The sequence below is a fragment of the Pezoporus occidentalis genome, unplaced genomic scaffold (genome assembly GCF_034315485.1).
Source record: "Pezoporus occidentalis ecotype Australia unplaced genomic scaffold, CSIRO_AGI_Poc_V1 ctg150, whole genome shotgun sequence".
Classification (NCBI taxonomy): domain Eukaryota; kingdom Metazoa; phylum Chordata; class Aves; order Psittaciformes; family Psittacidae; genus Pezoporus; species Pezoporus occidentalis.
Window position 1 is genome coordinate 343,235 of NW_026913317.1, and position 21,320 is coordinate 364,554.

A 21,320-nucleotide genomic window follows, 5' to 3' on the forward strand; every position below is an offset into this window, starting at 1 on the left:
CCTTATGATAGTCACCATTGTCTTCCTACCACTACAAGGCATGGAGCTCTATAATTGTGCAAAAAAAATCATCTTTCACTTGAGAAAAAAAAAGTGCACAATGCCATTATTTTGGAGAAAAAGTAGGAAAAGGAATTCAGTTGTAAAAAATAACAGAAAGAATAATTATTATATTTAATGATATGATATTTAGACCAACCTCATGGCCTTGGGACCATGACTTCCTGTTTTCAGTGCTCATTGCTGGCAACACCAACAGAAGCAATATGCTGTGTTGCAGATTTAAGCATTGGAGACTAAATATGTATAGTTTGGTTATAGTTAATTAGTGAACACCAGAGGCTGCTGATGTGTTACTTGCATTTGGAGCAATTGTCTGCTTGCGTTAATGACAAAGCCACCACTCAATATCCCTGAGCTCTTGTAGAAGGGACAACAGGTGGCTATCTGCACGAGTAATGGGCTGATCTAGGCTATGGACCCATTGCTCATAGCTGCCCACTGCTAATGGCAGGGAAAATGTGTGAGAAGAGCACGCTTCAGCTTGGGCGACAGCCAGGTTGTGGTGCGGTTTCTCATCCATTGGCTGTTCTGGGCAGCTATCTAAAAGTGATTTCCGTAGACTTCTGTTGCTATAGCTATGTTGCAAGTTCTAAAAATAGCTGTCTGTATCCCAACATTCAGCTAAACTGTGTTTTCATGTGTATGAATTGTTTTAGTTGGGACATGATGACAAGCAAAAGCAGATTTGATAGTATAAAAGCTGTATCTGCTCTAGAACCGGCTCCTTGCTTCGGGACACCTTGCTATTCCACTAGCAGTGCTCTCCGCCTTGTGTAGCAGTGCTAGCATTATCCCTAGCTGTTGAAAGAATAAGCAGAAGTTTGTCCAGCTGTTTTGCTCTGTCCTTTTATTTCCATTCTCTAGGCACAGCTTTGTCACCTGGGGGGGCTCTGGCCTTCCAAAACATTCTTCAGCTGGTGAAAAGAATTTTGGGTTAACTGAATCACTTCATGGGCCACATCAACCAGACAGGCCTGTTGGTCTTCTTTTTTCTGTTAAACGATAGGATAGGGACTGGCTGACAGTTTACAGCAGCTTCTGCTGGCAACTACTTCTGAGCTTTATTTAGGCCTACTATGCTACTGGAAAGGAAAACAGCCAGGAAAACAGCCTATTCCCACTCCTCCAGATGCTAATCTCCTGGGACTGGTCTCCTCTGCCTTCTCCAGAGCCCATACTCACGCTGCATCTTTCTTTTTTTACTAAGAAAATTTAATACATCTCGTCTACATCCAGGACGCATAAACAACCCTCCCAAGCCATCCTTAACTCCTCAGCAGGACCAGGAAGAGAGGAAGTAAAACCGTTCCAGAAGGACCCTAAGCCAGAGCCCAGGAACAGCATCCGGACAGCGTGGCTTCTTCACCGTTACAGAAGGTAAAAATGCTCTGATAGTCCCATCAGGTGTAAAACCAGGAACGTAGATCCGTCCGGTGGGAAGCCTTCGCTGCCCTTCCCGCAGCTGCAGTAACAAGGGGGTGGGCGCAGGAATGGCGTGGAGGGCACAGGGTGCCCGGCAGCACCGGGCACGGCGGGTCGGCCACGCCGGAGAAAGACCCGTTTGCGAGAGACAGCGTAACCGGTGTATGAGAAGGAGGGCCCAGTTTGTGTTGTGTGGCCACTTTATGCCTTCCCTGACGGCATAAAGAGCCTGTAAAGCCCGTCTAACAGCCCCTCGGGGAATCCCTCTTATGCAAGGGGAGTCCCCCGCAGCTGTGGGCCGGGGTAGCTGGCTCCCTGCCATCCCCCGCCGAGCAGGGGCTGGGGAAGTGCGGGCAGAGGGAGGTGTGGCTGCCGGGGCCCCTCAGCCATTGCCGGCTACCGGGAATGCCTCGCCGCGGCTACTAGCGGCCGGACTCCGGCGGGCAGCGGCTGGGGCTCCCCGGGAGCACCGCGGGGACGGGGCACGGCTGCGCGGCGCCGGCCGCCGCCCGGGCCGGGACGAGTCCGCCGGCGCGCGGGGCGCTTCCACCCGGCCATTTTCCTCAGGCGGGAGGCGGTGGCGGCCAGTGAGCCCCGACAACGGCCGCCCGAGGACGCGGCGCAGAAGCCGGCCGGCAAGGGCAGCCGCGCAGGCCGCCGCTGGCCGAGCCGGGGCGCCCCGCTGCCCCAGGCAGGGAGGCACGGGGTGGCCGCAGGGGAGCAGAGACAACCGCGGCCGGGGGACCTCCGCCGCCGGCTCCCTGCCCGTCTGCCCCGCGGCCTCGGGCCGCCGCTAGGCCCCGGCCCTCCCCCGCCTCTCCGGTCCGCGGAGCGCCGCCGCGCCCGAGGGGAGCCCCGCCGCGGAGCGCCGCCGCGAAGGCAGCGCGCTGCCCGCTGTCCCCGTCCCGACGCCCCGGGGAGCCGGAGCGCGACCGCGGCGTGGGCGCCCCGCCGCCCCCCGCGGGAAGCTGCGGCCCTGGCGCGCAGGGCCGCGGAACGCCCCCGCCCCCCGCGCCGCTCCCCCTTTGAAAACTGATCTTTGGCTCTTCGCGTGAAAGTGATTTGAATTTGGCTCGGCGGCGCTCTGCGCAGGCGTCCAGCTGCTGGCATGCTGGCTCCTTGCAAAGCAGCTGTTTTGGGTTTGAAATTCCAACATGGCAGAGGCTGCAGTCAGTCTTCCCTTCAAAAACTTGGAATGATTTCAAATCATAGGCACCTTCACTTAACCCGAGTCCCCATTCATCAGCAAACACATCGGATCGATGCTACTCTAACCTATCGGGTTCTTGTACCAAATCTCCAGGTAAGAGGATCTTTTCCTTTTTTTTTTCCTCCCCCCCCCCCCCCCTCCCCAAGTCTTCCCACCATCGTTTTAAATTTTATTAAATTGTAAACCTCTCTGAGGCAGCTGCGTAATTTTATTTATTTTTTTTTTTTTATCACCTGCTCGTGCCCTAAATATTTTGCCTAATTCGCGGTCGTTTTCTGATACTAAACACTCCGGTCTGCTTTCCTAATCGTAGTCTGGAAAGTACAGATATACAATCGCAGTGCATGGTTTTTCCTCCTTGATCATTGCCAACAATAGTAGGCAGATTAAGAGTTCGCGATTGCCAGCTCCCTCCCCACCTCCTCCTCCTTCTAATTGGATTTATTTTTAAGTTGCATTGAAAATAATAAACTGCAGGTAACGCGGGGCTGGACTTTGAGGAAACTAACTTCTGAGCAAATAAGTGCAAATAAGAATCTCGCAAAACAAAAGTTAGGTTTAAATTGCCGTGCCTTGGCGGGGGGGGGGGGGGGGCACAGATATGTCAGAAAAGCTGTTGCAGTAAAATGTAAGCCCATCATCTTGGAGGGGGTACAGCGTGGTGGGCGTATTGTTGGCTCGGAAGGGAGAGAAAGATGTATAATTTAATGGTATATACAATCCACTGATCCTATTACTATCCTCCCTGGAGCTCTTGTTAGTTTCAATGGGAGTGAGTGAAATTGACATGGACTTGCATTCCTGGTCATGTGCTTTTTTTTTTTTTCCCCCTTTCTTTCTTCTCTTGTGATCTGAGATCCCCTTTTTGTTGATGTTGCTTTCCCACTTAATTATATGCATGTAGGTTAAATGAATACCTGACGAAAGGGCCCACGTTTCAAGGCAGTGACATTTGATAGCTGAGAGGAAAAGTGGCTTTAATGAAAAGCAACCTTTGGAATTCCTGCTTGTGAAAAATCCAATTCAGCTTTTTGTGCTGCCAGCAAGAAATGATCAGTAGCACCAGTGTTTATGGTATGTCCGTTTTGGGATCTACTTCCTTTGCATCTAAATAGCAAAGACAAATTTAAATAGCATGATAATGCACCGACGACTCTGCATGCAAATATTTTGTAATAAATATCTAATGTTTAATAGTATATTTTCACTTGTCTATATATAAGCATTTTTTTTCTCTTGCTATCATTTGTTTATCATTTCTGCTTCAGTTGTAGCATTAGTTATGTCCATTGTATTGATCTCAGTTGTGAAACCTAAAGTTGCATGTTACTAGCAGTGCACTATATACACCACTGAACTCCAATGGTATGTAAATTAGTAAAACACGGTGACTGGAGAAAGCGAAAATGCGTAGCAATGAATATATACATCTACATATCAATGTACTCGTACATACATGCCTAAAATGCATCTTTTCCTTTTGCAAAATAATAATTTTTAAGTATTTGTTTCAACTCCAGCTGCTTTTCCCTCTCGTACTTTCAGCATAATAATCTGCTAGAGGTTTTAACTGATGGGTGAGGGAATGTTTTGCATGTAAACAAACAAAATTGCTGTTGTGGCCGAATGTTTACTACTGTTTAATAAGTAGAGTTTTACGCTCAGTTTACAAGTGTCTGGTTCCTACTGCTCTGTTCTCAATGTGTAACAGAAAGAAATAATCAGGTGCTGAAAGTGGCTTCATTTTAGCGGTCACTCTCCAGCCCCCCACACCACCCCCTCCTCCAAAAAAAGTCAGATAAAATGGAGCATGGGGAATTTCGATAGATCTCCTTGTGGTGCAGTAGATGCACCTCTAGGTATGCAATTAAGGCCAAGGAACTAATAACAGAAGTGACCATTAGTTTGTTTTGTGCAACCAAAAAGGGGGTATGTTCACTTTTAATTGCATGTGGTAGCAACAAATAAGGATGGAGAGCAACCTTAGGAGAGAGAGGGACCATGTTTGTGTGTGTGTGTTTGTGTGTGTTTGGGATAAGGGGGAGGTCTGGTGTGTGTGGCTGATGATCTCTCGTAATAACATATCTGAATGCAAGAAAGAAATTGAGAGTGCAGTTGCACAATGTACACTCCTATTCTGGTGCTGTAGGTGACTATATTGCTAAACATATCCTGGGTGCTATATGATGAGAACGATCTGATTACATTTTGCATTTAGAACTTGTTGACTTTGAAGCGATCAATAAGGCGACTGTTTATTTTAGATGCACATAATTTGCCCTGAGAAATGTTTTAAGGAGGAGAGCGAGCAAGTGAGAGCGGAACATTTTTTTTTCCCTTTTTTTTTTTTTCTTTTTTTTTTTTTCTTTCCTAGAGCTGTTGGAGCAAATGTGATTGCCAGATGGGAGATTTCCCTCTGTGATGTTAAAGCTGTAATATATATTCAGAGCAGATTGGACTGCTGCTTGTGATGAGGAGGATATTACATTTATAAATTTTAAATCGGGAATCGGACAGTATGCTGAGAGCTGAAATTGGATGGTGTGGATGGTTTGGACTGTTAAATGCGATTCCCAGATAATAATAATAATTACAGTAGCAGTAATATATATATGTATAATAAACATGATACTATTAGGCAGCTATATATAGTCTATGGCACTTAAGTATATATTTCCAAATATGATTTCTTCTCTCTTACCCTTCTTCCTGAAAATGTTAGGGATTGGAGGTGGTTGGGAGGGGGGTTTAGAATCCTAGTGTTGCCCACTGTTAGGAGAAATCAAATGCAATCAGGTTCCTGTCTGAGGAAAAGTTTCGCTGCAATTCTTGTTGCGAATGCATCTCTTTCTGAGTTTTTGTTTTGCCCGTGTATGTGGCCTGACAGTGCCACAATCCTGAAAGGCTGGAAAGTGGGAACTAGTCACACTCGAGCAGCTCTGCTGTTGCAAATTAAAAGTGTGTTGTGGTCAGGAAATGAAAGCTACAATGTCTCTTTTGAACAAGTCGTTTATCAAGAGAAACATCTATCAAGCAGTGACTTGTCACATTGATCCTCTAAAAGTTAGGTCCGAAGTGGAAGCTGCTTTGATGTTTTTGATCCCAAATTTATAAAATTGAAAAAGCTGGAGGATAGGACCGATTTGCACTTAAAAATGACTCTGTTCTGGGCGTGACGAAATCATCAAGTATCTGTGATACAGAGCTGGTAAACCAAGGAGGTATCGGATCTTCTGCCTAATCTTTATTTTCATGATGAAACTTTAGCTTTACCACACATGTATATGTTTTCATACTTCTAAAGAGCTTCTCTGTATGCTTGTGTATTATTCCATCGGGGATATTTTCTTGCTTAGGAATACATCTGTTGATTCCAAATGGAACCTTTTTCCGATATTTTTGTGTTGATATTTATAGAGTTCAGCTTGAGAAGGCATTTTCAGGATTTTTTTTTCTTGTCTCAGTCTTGTTTCTTTTTCTGTATTTGTAATCTTAATTTCCACCTCTTCTCCCTGTGAAGCAAAGTTTCTTTTACTGCTAAAGTAATGTTTATTGCAAGTAAGGTACATTTGAAGATATCTTTTGCACAGCTTAAAACATGTCAAGAGTCCTGTTAAGTGTGTCTTTCCCTTCTCATCCTCTTTTTGTTTTCATTTTTGACATATGAAACACCCTTCCATTCTCAGTACGTATAAAACTGAGTATAAAGTTGAGGTTTCAAGAAAAAAAAAACAAAGACAACCAAAACAAAAAAACCCGACTAAGACCAAAACAAAATCTAAACTGATCTTTTACCTCTACTTATTTTCAACCCTTTGAAATGTTTAGCAACTTTTCTAAAAAGTTTGTAATTTTGCATGAAGTTTGTGTTTGGATTATCAAGGAATCCTTTTGATTAAGGAGGGCTTTGGTGTTTGTTTGTCGTTGGGTTTCTCTTTTGTTTTCTCTTCTTTTTGGCTAAGGTATGAATGAAATCTTCCTTAAAGCAGAATGCTTTCTTCAGTGTCATAAATGAGACTAATACTGCTTATGGATACTTGATAGAGACCCATTTGCAAATAGGCAACAGCAGCGTGGTGGGAGTTTTGGTGAGTGTTATACTTGCTAATTAATCATGTTTGAAATGAAGGAATCGTAGCATGGTCATAAAGGCTCATTGTTGTTTGATTTTTGTAACAGGATGTGACTCCTACACGAATTGGTGGGTTTGGGTTTTTTGTTGTTTTTTTTTTTCTCCCGCTTCATAATAAGATACCTTCAGTGCATGATCAGATCGTTTTTATTTATTGCAACATCTGTGAAAGCACAGGGATGTCTGCTTCTCTTATTCTAGCAATATTTTAAAGATATGAAGATTGTATTGTTATTGGTATCTTCATCATACAGCTCATGGGGAACAAATGACTATCTTATGTCTTTAGCTGTTCCCTAGGACATTTTTATTTAAGCAGAACCAAAAATTCTTAGGGGTTGGGTTTGTTGTTTTTGTTTTTTTTTTTTCCTGATATATTACTCTTTTGCTTATAACTGATAAAACTATACTTCATGAACTTTTGTGCCTTACTTGTTTAAGCATATGTAGTAAGGGAAAGCAGCTAAAATATATTCCAGAATAGTTTGTGTACTAGCTCTTTAAAAATTAAACTGTGAAGCACTTGGATGGTATTTTGATTTCCTTGTTTTGGTTTTTAATATGGCTCTTATCAGCTGTGTCATCTGTAGGCTTTATTGTTCACCTTTCAATTAATAACTACAGTATATGATGGAGAAAGATTTGATAATCTCTTTCAGAGGGCAAAGCTTTAGTTTCAAAATTTAATTAATTAATTAAATCTATATTTCAAGAAGAAGGTTTGTAATCTGCTTTTGTTTAGTGGTTCTCCTCCTTTTTAAAATGTATTTCCTAGAGGAAAATGACTGTATAGTTCCTGTCAATACATTTGTTCAATGAACGTAAACAAGAAGCATTGAATGTAATGACTGATCTTCCTGTAGTCTTAATCATCAATTAATAGGCTTATCTGCTTGTTAGGAGTGGGTTTAATGGTACAGAATCAGCATGAGATCTGTGTATATGAAGCATTTGTATGTTGTTTGTAGCAGACTGAGTTTTGATCTACCATTCCCAGATCTAATAATAGAAATATTTGGCTCTTTGCCCTCAATCAATATATCCCTTAAGAGAACAAACTTCACGTAATACTTTCATAAAGTGCCAGATGTATTGATACCAAGTTGATAAATTTAATTACTGGGGTTTTACATTGATTCATTGATCTTGTGATTGGAAGAAATTCTTCTGCAGACATTTCTGAAGTATTGAGGAAAATTGTATGTCAATAAAGCTTGATTAATTGGTCAATCAGCACTTTTTTCCTCCTGAGTCATTGATAAGAAAAGGGATAAAAGTAACTCTTAAAAGAATTTGGGATAAACTAATTAGTAATTCTCATGTGTTCTTAACAGAAGAAATGAAAGGCAAAGCATTATGCAGGTGGAAAAAAATCAACTTTGAAGTGGAATTGTGCATGTTGGTCCCAATCCTTAGCTGGTATAAAACAGTTTAGCTTTAAAGAGCTATAGTAACTTACAGCTCCCAGAATCTGGCCCACTGTGGCGTTTTGTTTGCTTGTTTGTTTTGTAGGGTTTTGTTTTTTTTTTGTTGTTTTTTTGTTTGTTTGTTTGTTTAGTACCATTCTTTGGCTTATTGGAAGCTATTTTAAATCAGGTATTATGGCTACCAAAATATATGGAATTTTAGATAAGCACCTGATCCAAAATGAATGGTATAGCTATAAAAGTAATTTGAAGAGCTGTAAATTCAGGATTGCATATCCCTGATATTGTTGCTGAGTATTAAACTCTTGCTGCTAGAGATGCTATCCTCTAAGTGAAAACTTATCTTCCTTACAGGAAAGATCACTTCAGGGAACTCTTGGCTGGGAAAAGGCCTGAGGGTTTTTTTACGTTTGGTTGTTGCTTTTTTTTCTTTTTGTGTGTGTGTGCTTTTTTTTTTTTTGCTTGTGATTGTTGCTGTAATAACAATAAAATTTCAATACACAGAATTAGTTTACAGTGATTATCTTCCAGGTGAAAAACCTTACTGGAGTACTTGTCTCCATTTCTGTGAGGCATGCGACCTTTTCACCCTGTGTCAATGATATTTTTATAGAGTGTGTGAGAAATGTGAGCATAAAGAAAATTCCTGAAGATCATTCAAATTTTGTTTTTTCTTAAAAAAAAAGGGGGGGGGAGGCAAAGGGGAGAAAAAAGAAAAAAAATATATACCTGAATCTGAAAACAACATATGCATTTCCCTTAGTGAAGCTATTCCTTTATAGGATGATAGCTAATCAGAAGAACCAAGAAAATCCACTTGCAATATGTTACCATAGGTTTGACAAATACAATCTTATCCTTCAAGTAGCACAGTCCTAGACTGTAATGGAGGTCAAAGGAAATCTAAGGCTTTCAGTACTTTAATAATCATACCTGCCACCCCCCTGATCAGCATGTTAAGGAAAATGAGTGTATATGTATTAAGTTTCTTAGAAAATAACTTGTATTTGCAATAACATACTAAATACAAGTAGACTTTACTGCTATTGCTTCTGAATACCTGTTGATGTTGGTCTTGCTGTGTAACAAGTGAGGGTAAAACGGAAAGAGAAATAGTTGGTCAATCTTGGTTACCAAAGTCTTGAGAAACTGAGGTAAGAGATTGGGCTTTCACAAGTCAGTCTGAGAATGGGAAAAATACTAGAAAGTATAATCTACAGAAAGCACCCTCATTAAGAGCATACGAGATTGTCTGCAGGGATGAAAATGCAGAGCCTGTGCTTCCCATTTGCTGAGTTGTATTGCCATGAGATATCGGCACACACAGTATGGTGGTAACAATATTGTATGTCTGTTCCTATAGTGCTATTAATGGTACCTGTCAAACATATCATAATACTGAACTATCTGTTTAATCATATAAGCAACACTTCTTCTTACAATGGCTATTGTATTTGTACAATAGAAAGAACAGTCATGCTATTATATTTAAATAATGGAGTAAAACTTTGTTCTTTAAGCAGTTTTTCTCTATATGAAGAAAGTTTCATGTGTCTCAGCTATAATTAAAAGTAATACAACTACAGATGACTGTTATGTCACTGCATGATTTTTTTAATTATTTTTATAATAGCCCATTAAGTATGTAGTCTGATGTGCCATGAAACACTGAAGTAGCAATTACCAGTCATATTATTTAACTGCTACAGAGAAACTATTTTCTCAGTTCTTTTAAAAGTACAGTACAGCTACTGCTAATATATTGTTAAATTTCAAGTATCCTGAGAATGATGTGGACAAAAATGCTGAAATCATTTTGATGCAATAGCAAACTTCGATGATGCAAGTCCATTTTTGCTCCAGGTTCCTTGAAATCATGTAGTGCTTGGACTTTTTGTTATTTCTTTTAACCCTTTCATATTCTACTTTTAATGTGTCATGTACTCTTTGTTATAGCATATGGTTAATTTTCTGTATAGCACTTGCTTAGTGCATGAAGATGTATGCCACAATTTATTTTGTGTGATATTTTTGAATGTGTGCATGTGTCAAGCTGGTTATAGATTGGTGATGATAAATTGGTTTCAGTAATCTGTATCTTATTTGCATTAATACTCTTGCAGTAAGAGCATACTATAGCCAAACTTCATGATCTTAGATAGCTGTCTCACATCTAATTAAGCAGGGTCTGAATGAATGACTCTCTGGTATGGGTCATAATTAAGCTTTTTGTTTCTTGTCTTCAGTGTGATAAAATACTTGAGGGACACAATGCATGTTTGCATAACTCCTGCTAATTTGAATAGAATTCGAAAATAAATATTGAGAGGGGATGGGAGAAGGGGTTGGATCTGGTGGGTTATAAGGGTTTGCAATCAGCAGTGTATCTTCATACTCTCATTCAAGGTTTGTTTGCTGGTTTTGGTGTGGTGTTTGTTTTTTTTTTTTTTTCTGTCTGTTTTAGAACAACTGCTGTTTGCCTTTTAATATATTGGAAATAACATCTCTATTTTCCTCTGAGAGGTTTTCCCCCTTCTGTCTCCTCCATTCTGACATACAAGCAAGTCATTAATAAAAAAGCATTTATACAGTGAGCTTGAATTACCGCTTAATAAAACTATGAGTACTATATGCTGCAAAGACATTCCTAGACAGTACAACAGATGTTACTGTGTATATGTTTCTTCTGGAGACATGGTGAGAGGAAGAGGCACAATTACTTTGTATTACTGAGTGACAGCCGAGGGAGAGAATGGGTGGGAATAGTAAAGATATATGCAGAAATTACTAATCCCTGGCAATAGTATCAATGTTGACATTCAAAATATTATGAATTAATAGCCTTGCTATACAGACTTCTGTGATAGCGGTGCTTTTAGATGAAAAGCAGCTATTTATGTACCTTGCAGCTCCGTGTGGTCATGTTGAAAGTATGAACTTACTCATCACAGATTCTGAGAAAGTGGAGGTTAAAGTCCTCTGTCTTCTTTAGACCTATCTGATTACTTCAGCCTCCTGTGTTGACACAGAGAAAGAAACAGCTAGATTCTATGCTGGAAGAATAAGGTTTGCAAGCGCTGACTGATATAAGGTATCCCATTGTGATACCTAAACCAAATTTAAAAAAAAAATCAAGCATCCTTTTCAAGTAAAACTTGAGAAACATACAAAGGAACAGCAAAGATGTATCTGAGCACACTTGAAGGTGCACCATTTACTTTCAAAAGAGATATTTCCTATCACTCATGGATAGCTCCACCATGAAGAGAGATATCAAAAGATCTCAGAAAAGTAACTATTCTTTTATGTCTTTGGGAACTCAGATGCTTACAAGATTGTTTCTGAGAAGGAAAAGAATTGATCCTATTTTCAGTCCCTTGTTGTTGGCATTTGTGAAACGCATCACTATATGCAGTATTGTAGAAATATACTCTTGGTATATGAATATAATCTGTTTCCTCTTGAAGCTCTAACAAAATAGTGCAATTTTGATGTTAGACAATTCAGCTTGGACAATATGATTTTATAAATCCTTTCTTGCACTATATAAAGTTATTTAAAATACATATGGAGTTTGATGAAGATCTTTGAACTTAATTGATAAATCATCTATGTGATTAAAGAAATTAAAATTTTAAATAGGTTTTGAGGCTTTGAGTTGTTTGTTTTTTTTTAATTTATGAAAAATAACAAACTTTAAGTGACTTGTGATAACTTGTGAACTGGATATCCCCATTCAGTCAGAAAGTTGCTAGATTTAAACTAGCAAGGTTCAGATTTTTTTATATGGAAGGAGACTGTAAATTTGCTAATTCTTCAGCTGAACATTTAATTTACAAAATTAAGTGGTTTTGTGTTTACTTCTGTTAGATATGCAGCTTTGTATTAACTACTTATCTATGACAATAATTCTTCATTTCTTTATAGAATTTCTAATAATTCTTTCTTACACTTTGCCGTCGATAAAAGCTAAACCAAATATATTTTAGAAACTGTTCATGCAGCAATTAAGCTTTTTTAATCATTTATTTTAATTTTTTTGTTTGACTTTCATTCATTTCATTTCATACACATGTGTAGGCATCCTTTATGCTACAACACTGGTATATTTTTCCACTTTCAGTTAAAAAACTTTAGAGTTAACATCAATTTAGCTGATACCATCGTAGTCCCATAGAGAAATTTAATTTATTATTCAGATTAATGTTAGCATTTGTAGAGATCTGAAGCTGAAAGTCGGTAAATCCTACGTAATGAGGGGTATGAAGCACTTCTTGTTATTTGGCCCCTAGCATCCGTCACTGTCATGGTCATATCAGAGGCACACCTTAATATGCAGGGAATATCTTTGTTGAGACACAGTTAAGTTTAAGAAGTCTTTATTTCAAGCTTGTTTTTTTTAAATTATTTTTTTAAGGTTAGCTATAGTTAAAATATGTTTTATGATGTGCTTACAGAAACTGAATAACAAGGGCCTTAATGAATGACATTTTTAAAGTTTTCACTAGTTAGAAATATTCATACAGTTATAATGTGATATTTCTTCCATCACTGAGCAGATTATACATATGGTACAGAATAACAAGCAAACTGACACTAGTATTCATTTGGAGTAATAATTTCCACGACTAATTAAGGAAAGATGCTTTGTTATTGAGTAATTAGCAAGCACACTACCTTCACCATCCCCCTAAGATGTCAGCTGTTTAGAGATAGTAGAAGTCGTTGCTTTCATTCATGACAGGCAAGTCGGTTTTGGCTAAAGTTACTGTGCCTTTCTGTTTCAGAGCTGCTACAACAGCTACAGTTTAAGCTTGAAGGCTCTGAGTGGCTGAGATAACATCACAAATAGTATTGCATCTCTGCAAGTGCAATTCAGGCTTCCACTTTTGGGTGCTCAGTTATCAGACGTGCTCAGTCCCTTCAATTTGTATGGACTTTGGATATGCAGGTGTGCATCAAATCTTAGAAGCCAGGTGATGTGTCTTATAAGGAATTTCCTCAGAAAATGGTAGGCATTAGCTTTATTTGTACTTCTTAAATGTTACAATCTCCCTCTTGAGGAATTAATGCTCCGCGATAGAGTACATAGAGCTTTTGATTTTTCCTGGTGGCTGTACGAGCACATTTTAAATTCATCAGGACAAAAACTACATGTGTTATGTAAAGGTATAACAAATGACTAATTGTGATTTTGGATGAAAGAAACTTTAAACTCAGTTTGTTACTGTGTAAATATTCCAAGGAGCAAAATGCAGAGTAAATGATGCTGTTCTAATGCAAAATCTCCCTTAGTTACCTTCTCCCTCTTCCGGATCCTATTTTTTCTTCCCCCCTTCCCCCCCCCCCCCCGGCTTTTTTAAACAATTATGGGCATTGTGCTCCTCAATGGTGCATAGTTACTGTAAAGATAGATGTCCTCAAATAATGAGTTTCTAATAATAATCAGAGGGAGTTAGATTAAACTGGTTTTGTATAGAAATTTTACAGTGTGAAAAAGTACACCTAAAATCCTGAGATATATTTACAGGAGCTAATCCTATTTACAGAGGACTAACCCAATTTTGTATCTGTGCATGTGTGCGGGGAAGGGGGAGTAGAGGCGTCTGTATGTGCTTGTGTTTTTTCCGCCTGCTTTAAAGTCTCTAGAAGATTTATTTTTTTTCTAGTACAGATTTCTATTTTGCTTTCTCATAACAGAGTATGTTTTAAAACTGCAACTTGCTAATTGGCTTCTGTGTTTACACTGGAAAGCTTGCATTCCTTTAAATGACTTCTACCCCTGTTCTTCTTTCTTTCCGTTTCTTCCCTCCACTCCTCCATCTCTTTATTTTTTCCTCCCCCAGTGAAGATTTGTTACACATTTGTTTGTACATTAGATTTGTTGCTTTCTTCCCTGTTCAAAAGTTCTGAAGGGAAGTAAATGAGAGTGCTAACTACAGTAATAGATAATTGTTAATTTAAAGAGTGTCACTATATTAGCTAAAAAAATATTTTTCCTAACAGGTACTGGATCAACAAGGCTGTACAATAGAGCAAAATAGTTTAACTTATGGTTTAGAAATACGTATGCCATTTAAATGGAAACAAACCCCCAAATCTCCCACATACCTTTTGGGGTTTGGTGAACAAAAGCTTGCTTGTACAGTCCAAATTCCACTGGGCCTTAATTTGCAATAGCATTATTTAAGCTTGGCTGATATAAATCCATTGCAGAGAAATAGAAGCTCTCCTTACTGGCTTTTCAAAGCTGTTCCATGCCCCCTCTCTATACCTACCCATGTCCCCCAGCCCCTCTCTTCACTTCTCCCTGGCTCTGGTTCCCAGCCTGTGTCTTACCCTGCCACTGTGAAACTCTTTTGTATTTGAAATATAGTAAACGTAGAAATACCTCACTTCTGAAACACAGAAAAGTGCCATTCTGCATGGTCTTACTGACATCTCTACCAACACACATGTAATTCTATCTATAATTCTATAATCACTTTAATATCTTTTGTGTCCTCTACCAGGTGACCTGCAGTCTTTCATTGTAAAGATAAGAGACTTTGATATAAAAAGTTATTTCTTCTCTAAGACTGATCTTATAGAAAATACTAACCATAAACTGAGGAAAAACTTGTGATCACTTAATATGCTCCTGGGGTGCCAGACTCTCTGGATATTTGCTTGTGGGTACAGTACTGGCATTGTTGGATGTTTAGCTCGAAGCTCTTCTGGAGCAGAACTGGGTTTGGGTGTAATCCTTTACAGCTACCAGTAAACAGGGGAATCACTGTAGCTTGATGGAACTTTGAGTACTACAACTGTATTTAATTTGCTGCTAATAAAATGGCAGTCTGTCATTAAGAAGCTTATCTTTTTGGGATAGCAATTGGGGTGCAGTTCTGAGCTTTCAGTTAGGGGGAAGAGTTGAAAAAAAAGATGAGCTGCATTCCCAAATGTGGGCGGAAGGATGGTGAGTAATACATGCCTTGGCATGGCATCTGCCAGAAGCATGTTTGGTTTGGTGGGGAATTTTTGTGTGTGTGTGGTATTCTGGTAAGCAGAGAGGAAAAAACAACAGGGAAAAATACTTCCAAGCAAATCATTATAGCATATCTCAATGGCTAAGCTCCACACTTAGATTTAATTAGAAGACAACTGCACTGGAAAACTGGTCATTTTAGTTATACTTAACGACTGGTTCTCCCCTTACCCCCAATCAGAACCAATTATATGCTGTATAATGTGATTTTGACAAGAAAATTAAGTATGAATAGGCACAAAAGTATTGCGTAGTTGCAATAACGAGGTTTTCATTAATGATATTAATTTATCTTTGAACTATCCTTCTGGAGGTGAAAATCACTGTTTTCCTTGTGGTGTTTCCTTCTACTATATATACCAGGCAGTATCAAATTGGGGTATTTTGTATATATTTTAAGCAAAAGGTTGTGACTGGATAGCTATTAATATCTTCATTATGTGGTAAAAAGGCACTGAAAGAAGTGAAACTTTGTATAACCATGTTTCTTACCAGATAAGTACTTTCAGGATGAATTTTTTTATGTGGTAAGATAATTTACTAGTGTACAGTTTCTGAAGTGTCATGGGTAGTTCAATGCTGGATTTCAGGCAAGCAAGTTCGTTTCCTGGTTAGCTGTAATAAGACTTACTTGCTGTCAGTAGCAAGATAATAAGGATAAAAATCATGTACTAGTTACTAGATGGAAAAAAAAATCCATCCATTTGCATTAGTGCGCCAAACTCCACTTGGTGATATGCTTTTTGGGCTGAGCTATTAAGTGCTCTGTGGGCTGTATTTCAACTAGTGTATGATTGACTAGCTATATTAGAGCTTTTTACTTACAGCCAATGCAAAATTTGACCCTGGTTTTACCCTGAGATGTTTTTGCCTTTAAAAACATCCACACTTCATGAGCACACAGGTGGGTGGTAAGAAAATTTATCGTTGTTATTTGTAGGGTGTGGCTGTATGTTAGAGTAAGAGTAACCTGAATGTGAACTGATGCTGAACTGAATTTATTTTTTATTTTGATTCCAAAGCCCAACTGTGAGAATTGATATATCGTCTTAAAATTGCAAATCCGCATTTTATGCACTGTGCCAAAGCACCCATGAGCTCATTAAGCAAAGCCTTTTTCAATTATATCTTGTGTTTATGCATGTATTTATACTTGACAGGAATCCTTTAGAGGTTTGTTTTTCTGTATTAATACTTACAGTGTCTTGGAGTACATAAAATAAGCTTTAAAAAAAAAAAAAAGTGTAAGCACTGCTTACAGATCTAGTTCTGGTAGCTTACTCTGTACTTCAGTAGCTGCTGAACAGCTCTTTGGCCAGACATCCAGCCTCTAGAGGGCACGACAGCAGCCTCGTCTGCCAGACCCTCACCTGCACAGCCAGCTGCAGAAAGTTTTAATACCTACAGAGAGAATTCTACTTGTGTTGCAATCTCCATATGTATTCCTTAGTATTCCTGGAGGTTTGTTACAGTAAGTGGTTTGCTTTCCTTTTTTTTTTTTTTTTTTTTTTTAGTCTGGGGGAAGGCGATTGTATTTGTTATGCTGTTTGCTTTTTTTTTTTCCCCTTAGTGGTGATCTTTATGGAAGTAAAGACTCAAATCCAGTATGCTATAATTATATGTCTCACAGTTATTTCTTCATGTGGTAGAAATCTTTCTTTGTGTATACACTGCTCTTTACTGTAGTAAAGAATACAGAAGCCAGGGCACAGTCTCAAATACTGTGTCCTGGCTTCTGTATTCTTCACTATAGTATTTAAGAGTTGCAAAGTTAGGTACTAAAATTTATTATGTACTAAAATCTAGATAATAAATAATTCAGGTGGGCTGAAACCCTGTTAACCCTACTGTAGTCAACTAGGTTCAATTGCTCAACCCTTTTCTCTCATGAAGTGCCATATTACAGTTTTTTGTTCTCCTATGGACTATTATTAATGTTGATATTTATGTGAAGTCATACTTGTTCTTCAGTTCAAATATTTGACTATGGTTCTCTACTCCAGTATATCGTCATTAGAAATCAGTCGGTTTCCAATAATTCTAATAAATCTGATTGTCTGATTCAAATTTTCCTTAGATCTATTGATGCAGAACAAAAGTGCAAGTATTCTTGGATTTGGTACTATAAATTAAGACATGCCGCAATCCATAGTTTAATTTTGTTCTAAGAACATGAGTATGGTTAAGTAAAAAGATGTATTTAAGAAAATTTTGTCTCACAGTGTCATTAACTTGGGCACTTTCTGCTTGAGCATTTTTAAATCTTATTTTTCCAGTTTGAATTGAAATAGGAGAAAAAGTGTCTCCTGCTGATGACTTCTGTAAGTCCTCCCTGTAGTAACAGATAGGCCTGTTACTCTGGGCAGACTCTGCTTGTTAATTTCATGAATTCAGCATTTTAGCTACACGTTCAGTCCTGAGCCATGAAGCTGAACTGTATTGTTGAGTTTCTACGTTTCTGTACAACATAAAGAAAAATTGAAAGAGAATCCAGCAAAAGCTAAGGGGATTAGTTTTGTTTATTTTGTAGGTCACCTGACATATAACTGGGAGATCTATGCTCAATTCCCACTTAGTTTTCCAACCAGTTCTTTAAAAATAATTAAAAAAAAATTAAAAAGCTTTTGGTATAGGAAGTGTATGCTATCTTCTTTATGGTGATACTAGACCAAATTTTGTTGGGGAAGGTTGACAATAAGCTATGAACAGTTTGCAGGATTTATTTACTATGTTCTTAGATTGATGCAATGCCATATGCAAAGTTTTCCATTGTTTCAAAATGTCAGAATGTCTTTGTTGCTTTAAGGGTAGTTACAGTTCATGGAGATGTAGGGATGGGGACTTCCCTGAAAGTGCTAGGCCATACTTTTTGTCTTGATCACCTGTGGCTAACAGATAGTTAATTTACTGCAGAAATAATGGTGACATTGTTTTGTGATTCATCTAATCCACTTTTTCCCCAAGGGGCTGAGACAGTCACTAGTGTGTCACTTCAACCTTGGCATACACCCAGGTTGCAAACTTGTTCCTTCATTCGGTGTTGTGTGTTGGAGCTGTGCTGTAAACTGCCCAACAAACAGAAACCTCAATAAAAAGGGATGTCTAACACCTGGAGGGCAGCATGGTTAACCCCTTTACAAACCTAATCTCTGCAGGGTTAGGGGTATTCAGCTTTAGCTGTCATGGAAAAGGGTTGGATACATAGTTCGGATATGTGGTCAGTATTAAATAACCAAGTTTGTTGATGATAGAGTTGTTTATAGTGAGAGACTGTCCCTGCTTTTCTGCTTGAGAGAGAGTAACCTTTTTTCCTAACTGCCAGTAAAGGGTGGCATCATACAAGCATATCCCTTATTGTTATCCTCCAAACCCCAATATGTTCCACCTTTGTTTTCCACCCTGACAAATGGGTGGCTTTTATGGCTTGTTCTGAAAGCCAGAAAAATCAGGCTGTTTTAAAGTGAGTGGGGGAAAGCAAGTCCTGGAGCCGGAAACATCCCTTTGAAGGGCATAGTGCCTGAAGTCCCCTCACTGGAGGGCCATCATGTGTGGCATCATGGTGGCAGGCAGAGCTAGCTAGGTCTCAGGCAGCTCAAAATAACAGGGACAAGTGTATATGCCGTGAATGTATCAATACAGTTTATAGTCAGTTTGGTTTTTTTTAAGTAGTAATATGGGGAAAATAATAATTTTGATGGGAAGTATTAAAGCACTGAGCAACTCAAATGTAAGCTGAGTGAATGGTCTCCAATTTTTGTTGCTGGAAGGGTATGTGTCATGGTTTTGGTCTGAATTTGGAAAAAATGGGAATTATGTCCTTGTGGTGAAACATTGTATTTCTTAAATGTAGGAGAGGAGAGAAAAATGGCAAAAGATATTATATTTTTCCCCTCCTGAACAAATGAAAGCAAGAGCAGAGCCATCTTCATTTTAGAATTCAGGCTCCAAATTTCTCTTTAAACCATTTTTAATAGAAACGTAAGTTATAAATTGTCTCAGCAATTACCTGAACACAGAAGGAGTGGGGCCTAGCCTGGGCTTTAGCCCCAGATGTTTCTGACTACAATAATGGCCCTGCCCAGATATTTACAGCTTAATTCTGTTCATGTGCACTAGTCCATAAATGGTTCCTTTTCCATTTCCAGTTCAACAACTGAACCACTTATAGTAGGACATGATTTAAACTTGAATGATGACAAAATGTGAATAGAGACAATTTACCTTTAGAAACTTTCAAATCCATTTCCAATATTTTAAATGTAAGGTAACTTGAACAGAGAATCATTGATCAGTAAATGCTCCCTTTTAAATGTCTTATTCTATTCTTATATGTGTATATGTGTATGAAACCTGATTTTGTACATTTTTTTCCCTTGCTGCAATTCAGAGACTTTTTTTTCTTTCTCCTTTTAATGCTATGCTGTCTAGCACTACTTACATTGCAAGCCAGTGCATCTAACCTTGCTCCTCTCCCCATTCCTGTCGTCCTCGCTGCTCCTCCAAACCAGCCCATCGCTTGAAACTAAACAAATTGAGAATAATGATTGGTAACCATCTGCTGTGCTGAAATTCCACGTACAGCAGTTAACTCCATTTTACAAAACAACTTCAATCTAGTGAATTACAGTGCAGTACTTGGTGGCAGCAGATAGCAACAAGCAGTTTCGAGTTCCTCTAGACAAAGCAGTTCACATAGGGAGCATTATGCAGAGTCACTTGGTGGTGATGGGGTTTTGGTGGGGATAATTCTGCCATCAGAGAGTTCAGTGTAATGAATTTGAAACTAGGAGTCTAACCACTGCCTAATTATTTCATTCAATTATAGAAGAGGCTGGTCCATAAAACAGTGCAGAAGTGATTTTTGCAAATATGCACCCTTTATTTTGGTTTTCTGATTCTGAAATGCGATGTGTAGCATGTTCAGCTTTCAGCCACTTTCATGTGACTTTTGGAGTGCCCAGTGAAAACCTCAACCAAAAATTAGATTGCGTAGCTGGTCAGAGTATATTGAAGAACAGTAATGATTCATAGAGTTCCTATTGAAGAAACTCTTCTATTGATGCAGATCTGTAACAAGAAGCATTCGTAATAGTGATAGACTGCCAAACAGCAGATAGTCAAATAGCAACAGACTATGATGCAGTATTAAAATAAGTACAATTATTGTCTATGTTTTTAACACAATCTCAGTTATTTCAGCTTTGGTTTTGATCGTGTATAAAGAAAGTTGCTTAAAATGGGCAGTATATTGAGTTCAAAGGACCCATACAGTTCATAAATTCTCCGGTGTCTACTGGATTTTTCATCAGGGAGACTTCCAATAAAAATGATCTATTTTAGAAATAATATTGTTTAGTAGGTTGAAATGTGGTGTAATAAAATTAGACCTTCAGTCTTCTAAAGTTACTACTTAGATGGCACCCTTGGGATGGGAAAATGGCTGTATAAGCAGATGAATCAGACAGTTTCACTGATGGATACATTTGTCAGTCTCTGTTACAGATATAATATATTCTTATATCTGTAATCCTGACACTGTTACATCCAAATGAAATCAACATGAGGTTGTCATCTTTAAGCAAATATGTTAAGTGTTGTCTTTTGTGCTTTGGATTTGAAAGAAAGGGGCCCAAGGGAGCCAGCATCATGCAAATGGAACAAATCCCATTTCTTCTGAGCTGTGCTGTTTCCCCCTTCATGGCAGCTGGCTGTGTTATCTTTGTGTGTTTCTCTGAGTGCTGACAATTCTTTCAGTGATCTAAGTTAGGGCACATTAGAAAGTGGAAGCAGCTGTCTGTCGTTATACTGAGAGACGTGTTTGCTCTACTGCAAAGATGAAGGACCATGAATCCTTGACACACTCTCTCCCCCCTCCCCCTTTACTTTCCAACATGATCAACATTCAGACGCACAGATTGTCTGCTTGGACAGTTTTTTGTTCTGACTGACAGCATCTGGCATAGACAAATTTAAAAATACATAGCATGCCATGCTTGGAATTGGAACATCCCTTCTTTATTAATCTTCTCATTTAAACCA

At 38.9% G+C, this 21,320-nt stretch overlaps 1 protein-coding gene across 5 annotated transcripts in view; it reads left to right on the plus strand.

Moving 5' to 3' along the window:
* Nucleotides 1–2,437: 2,437 nt before the first annotated feature.
* The window catches only part of FIGN (fidgetin, microtubule severing factor), a 103,519-nt gene continuing 84,636 nt past the window's right edge, over nt 2,438–21,320 (plus strand). Inside the window, exons 1-3 of one of the 5 annotated variants that reach the window (XM_062611038.1) lie at nt 2,438–2,788; nt 3,600–3,769; nt 13,042–13,265. Coding sequence is in view for 1 of the 5 variants with exons in the window: in XM_062611037.1 (XP_062467021.1) it covers nt 3,745–3,769 (25 nt within the window). In the remaining 4 variants the exon portion in view is untranslated. Of the gene's footprint in view, nt 2,789–3,599; nt 3,770–6,698; nt 8,357–13,041; nt 13,266–21,320 lie in introns of those variants that run through there. The other 4 variants (XR_009963287.1, XM_062611037.1, XR_009963286.1 and 1 more) reach the window with 4 other exon arrangements.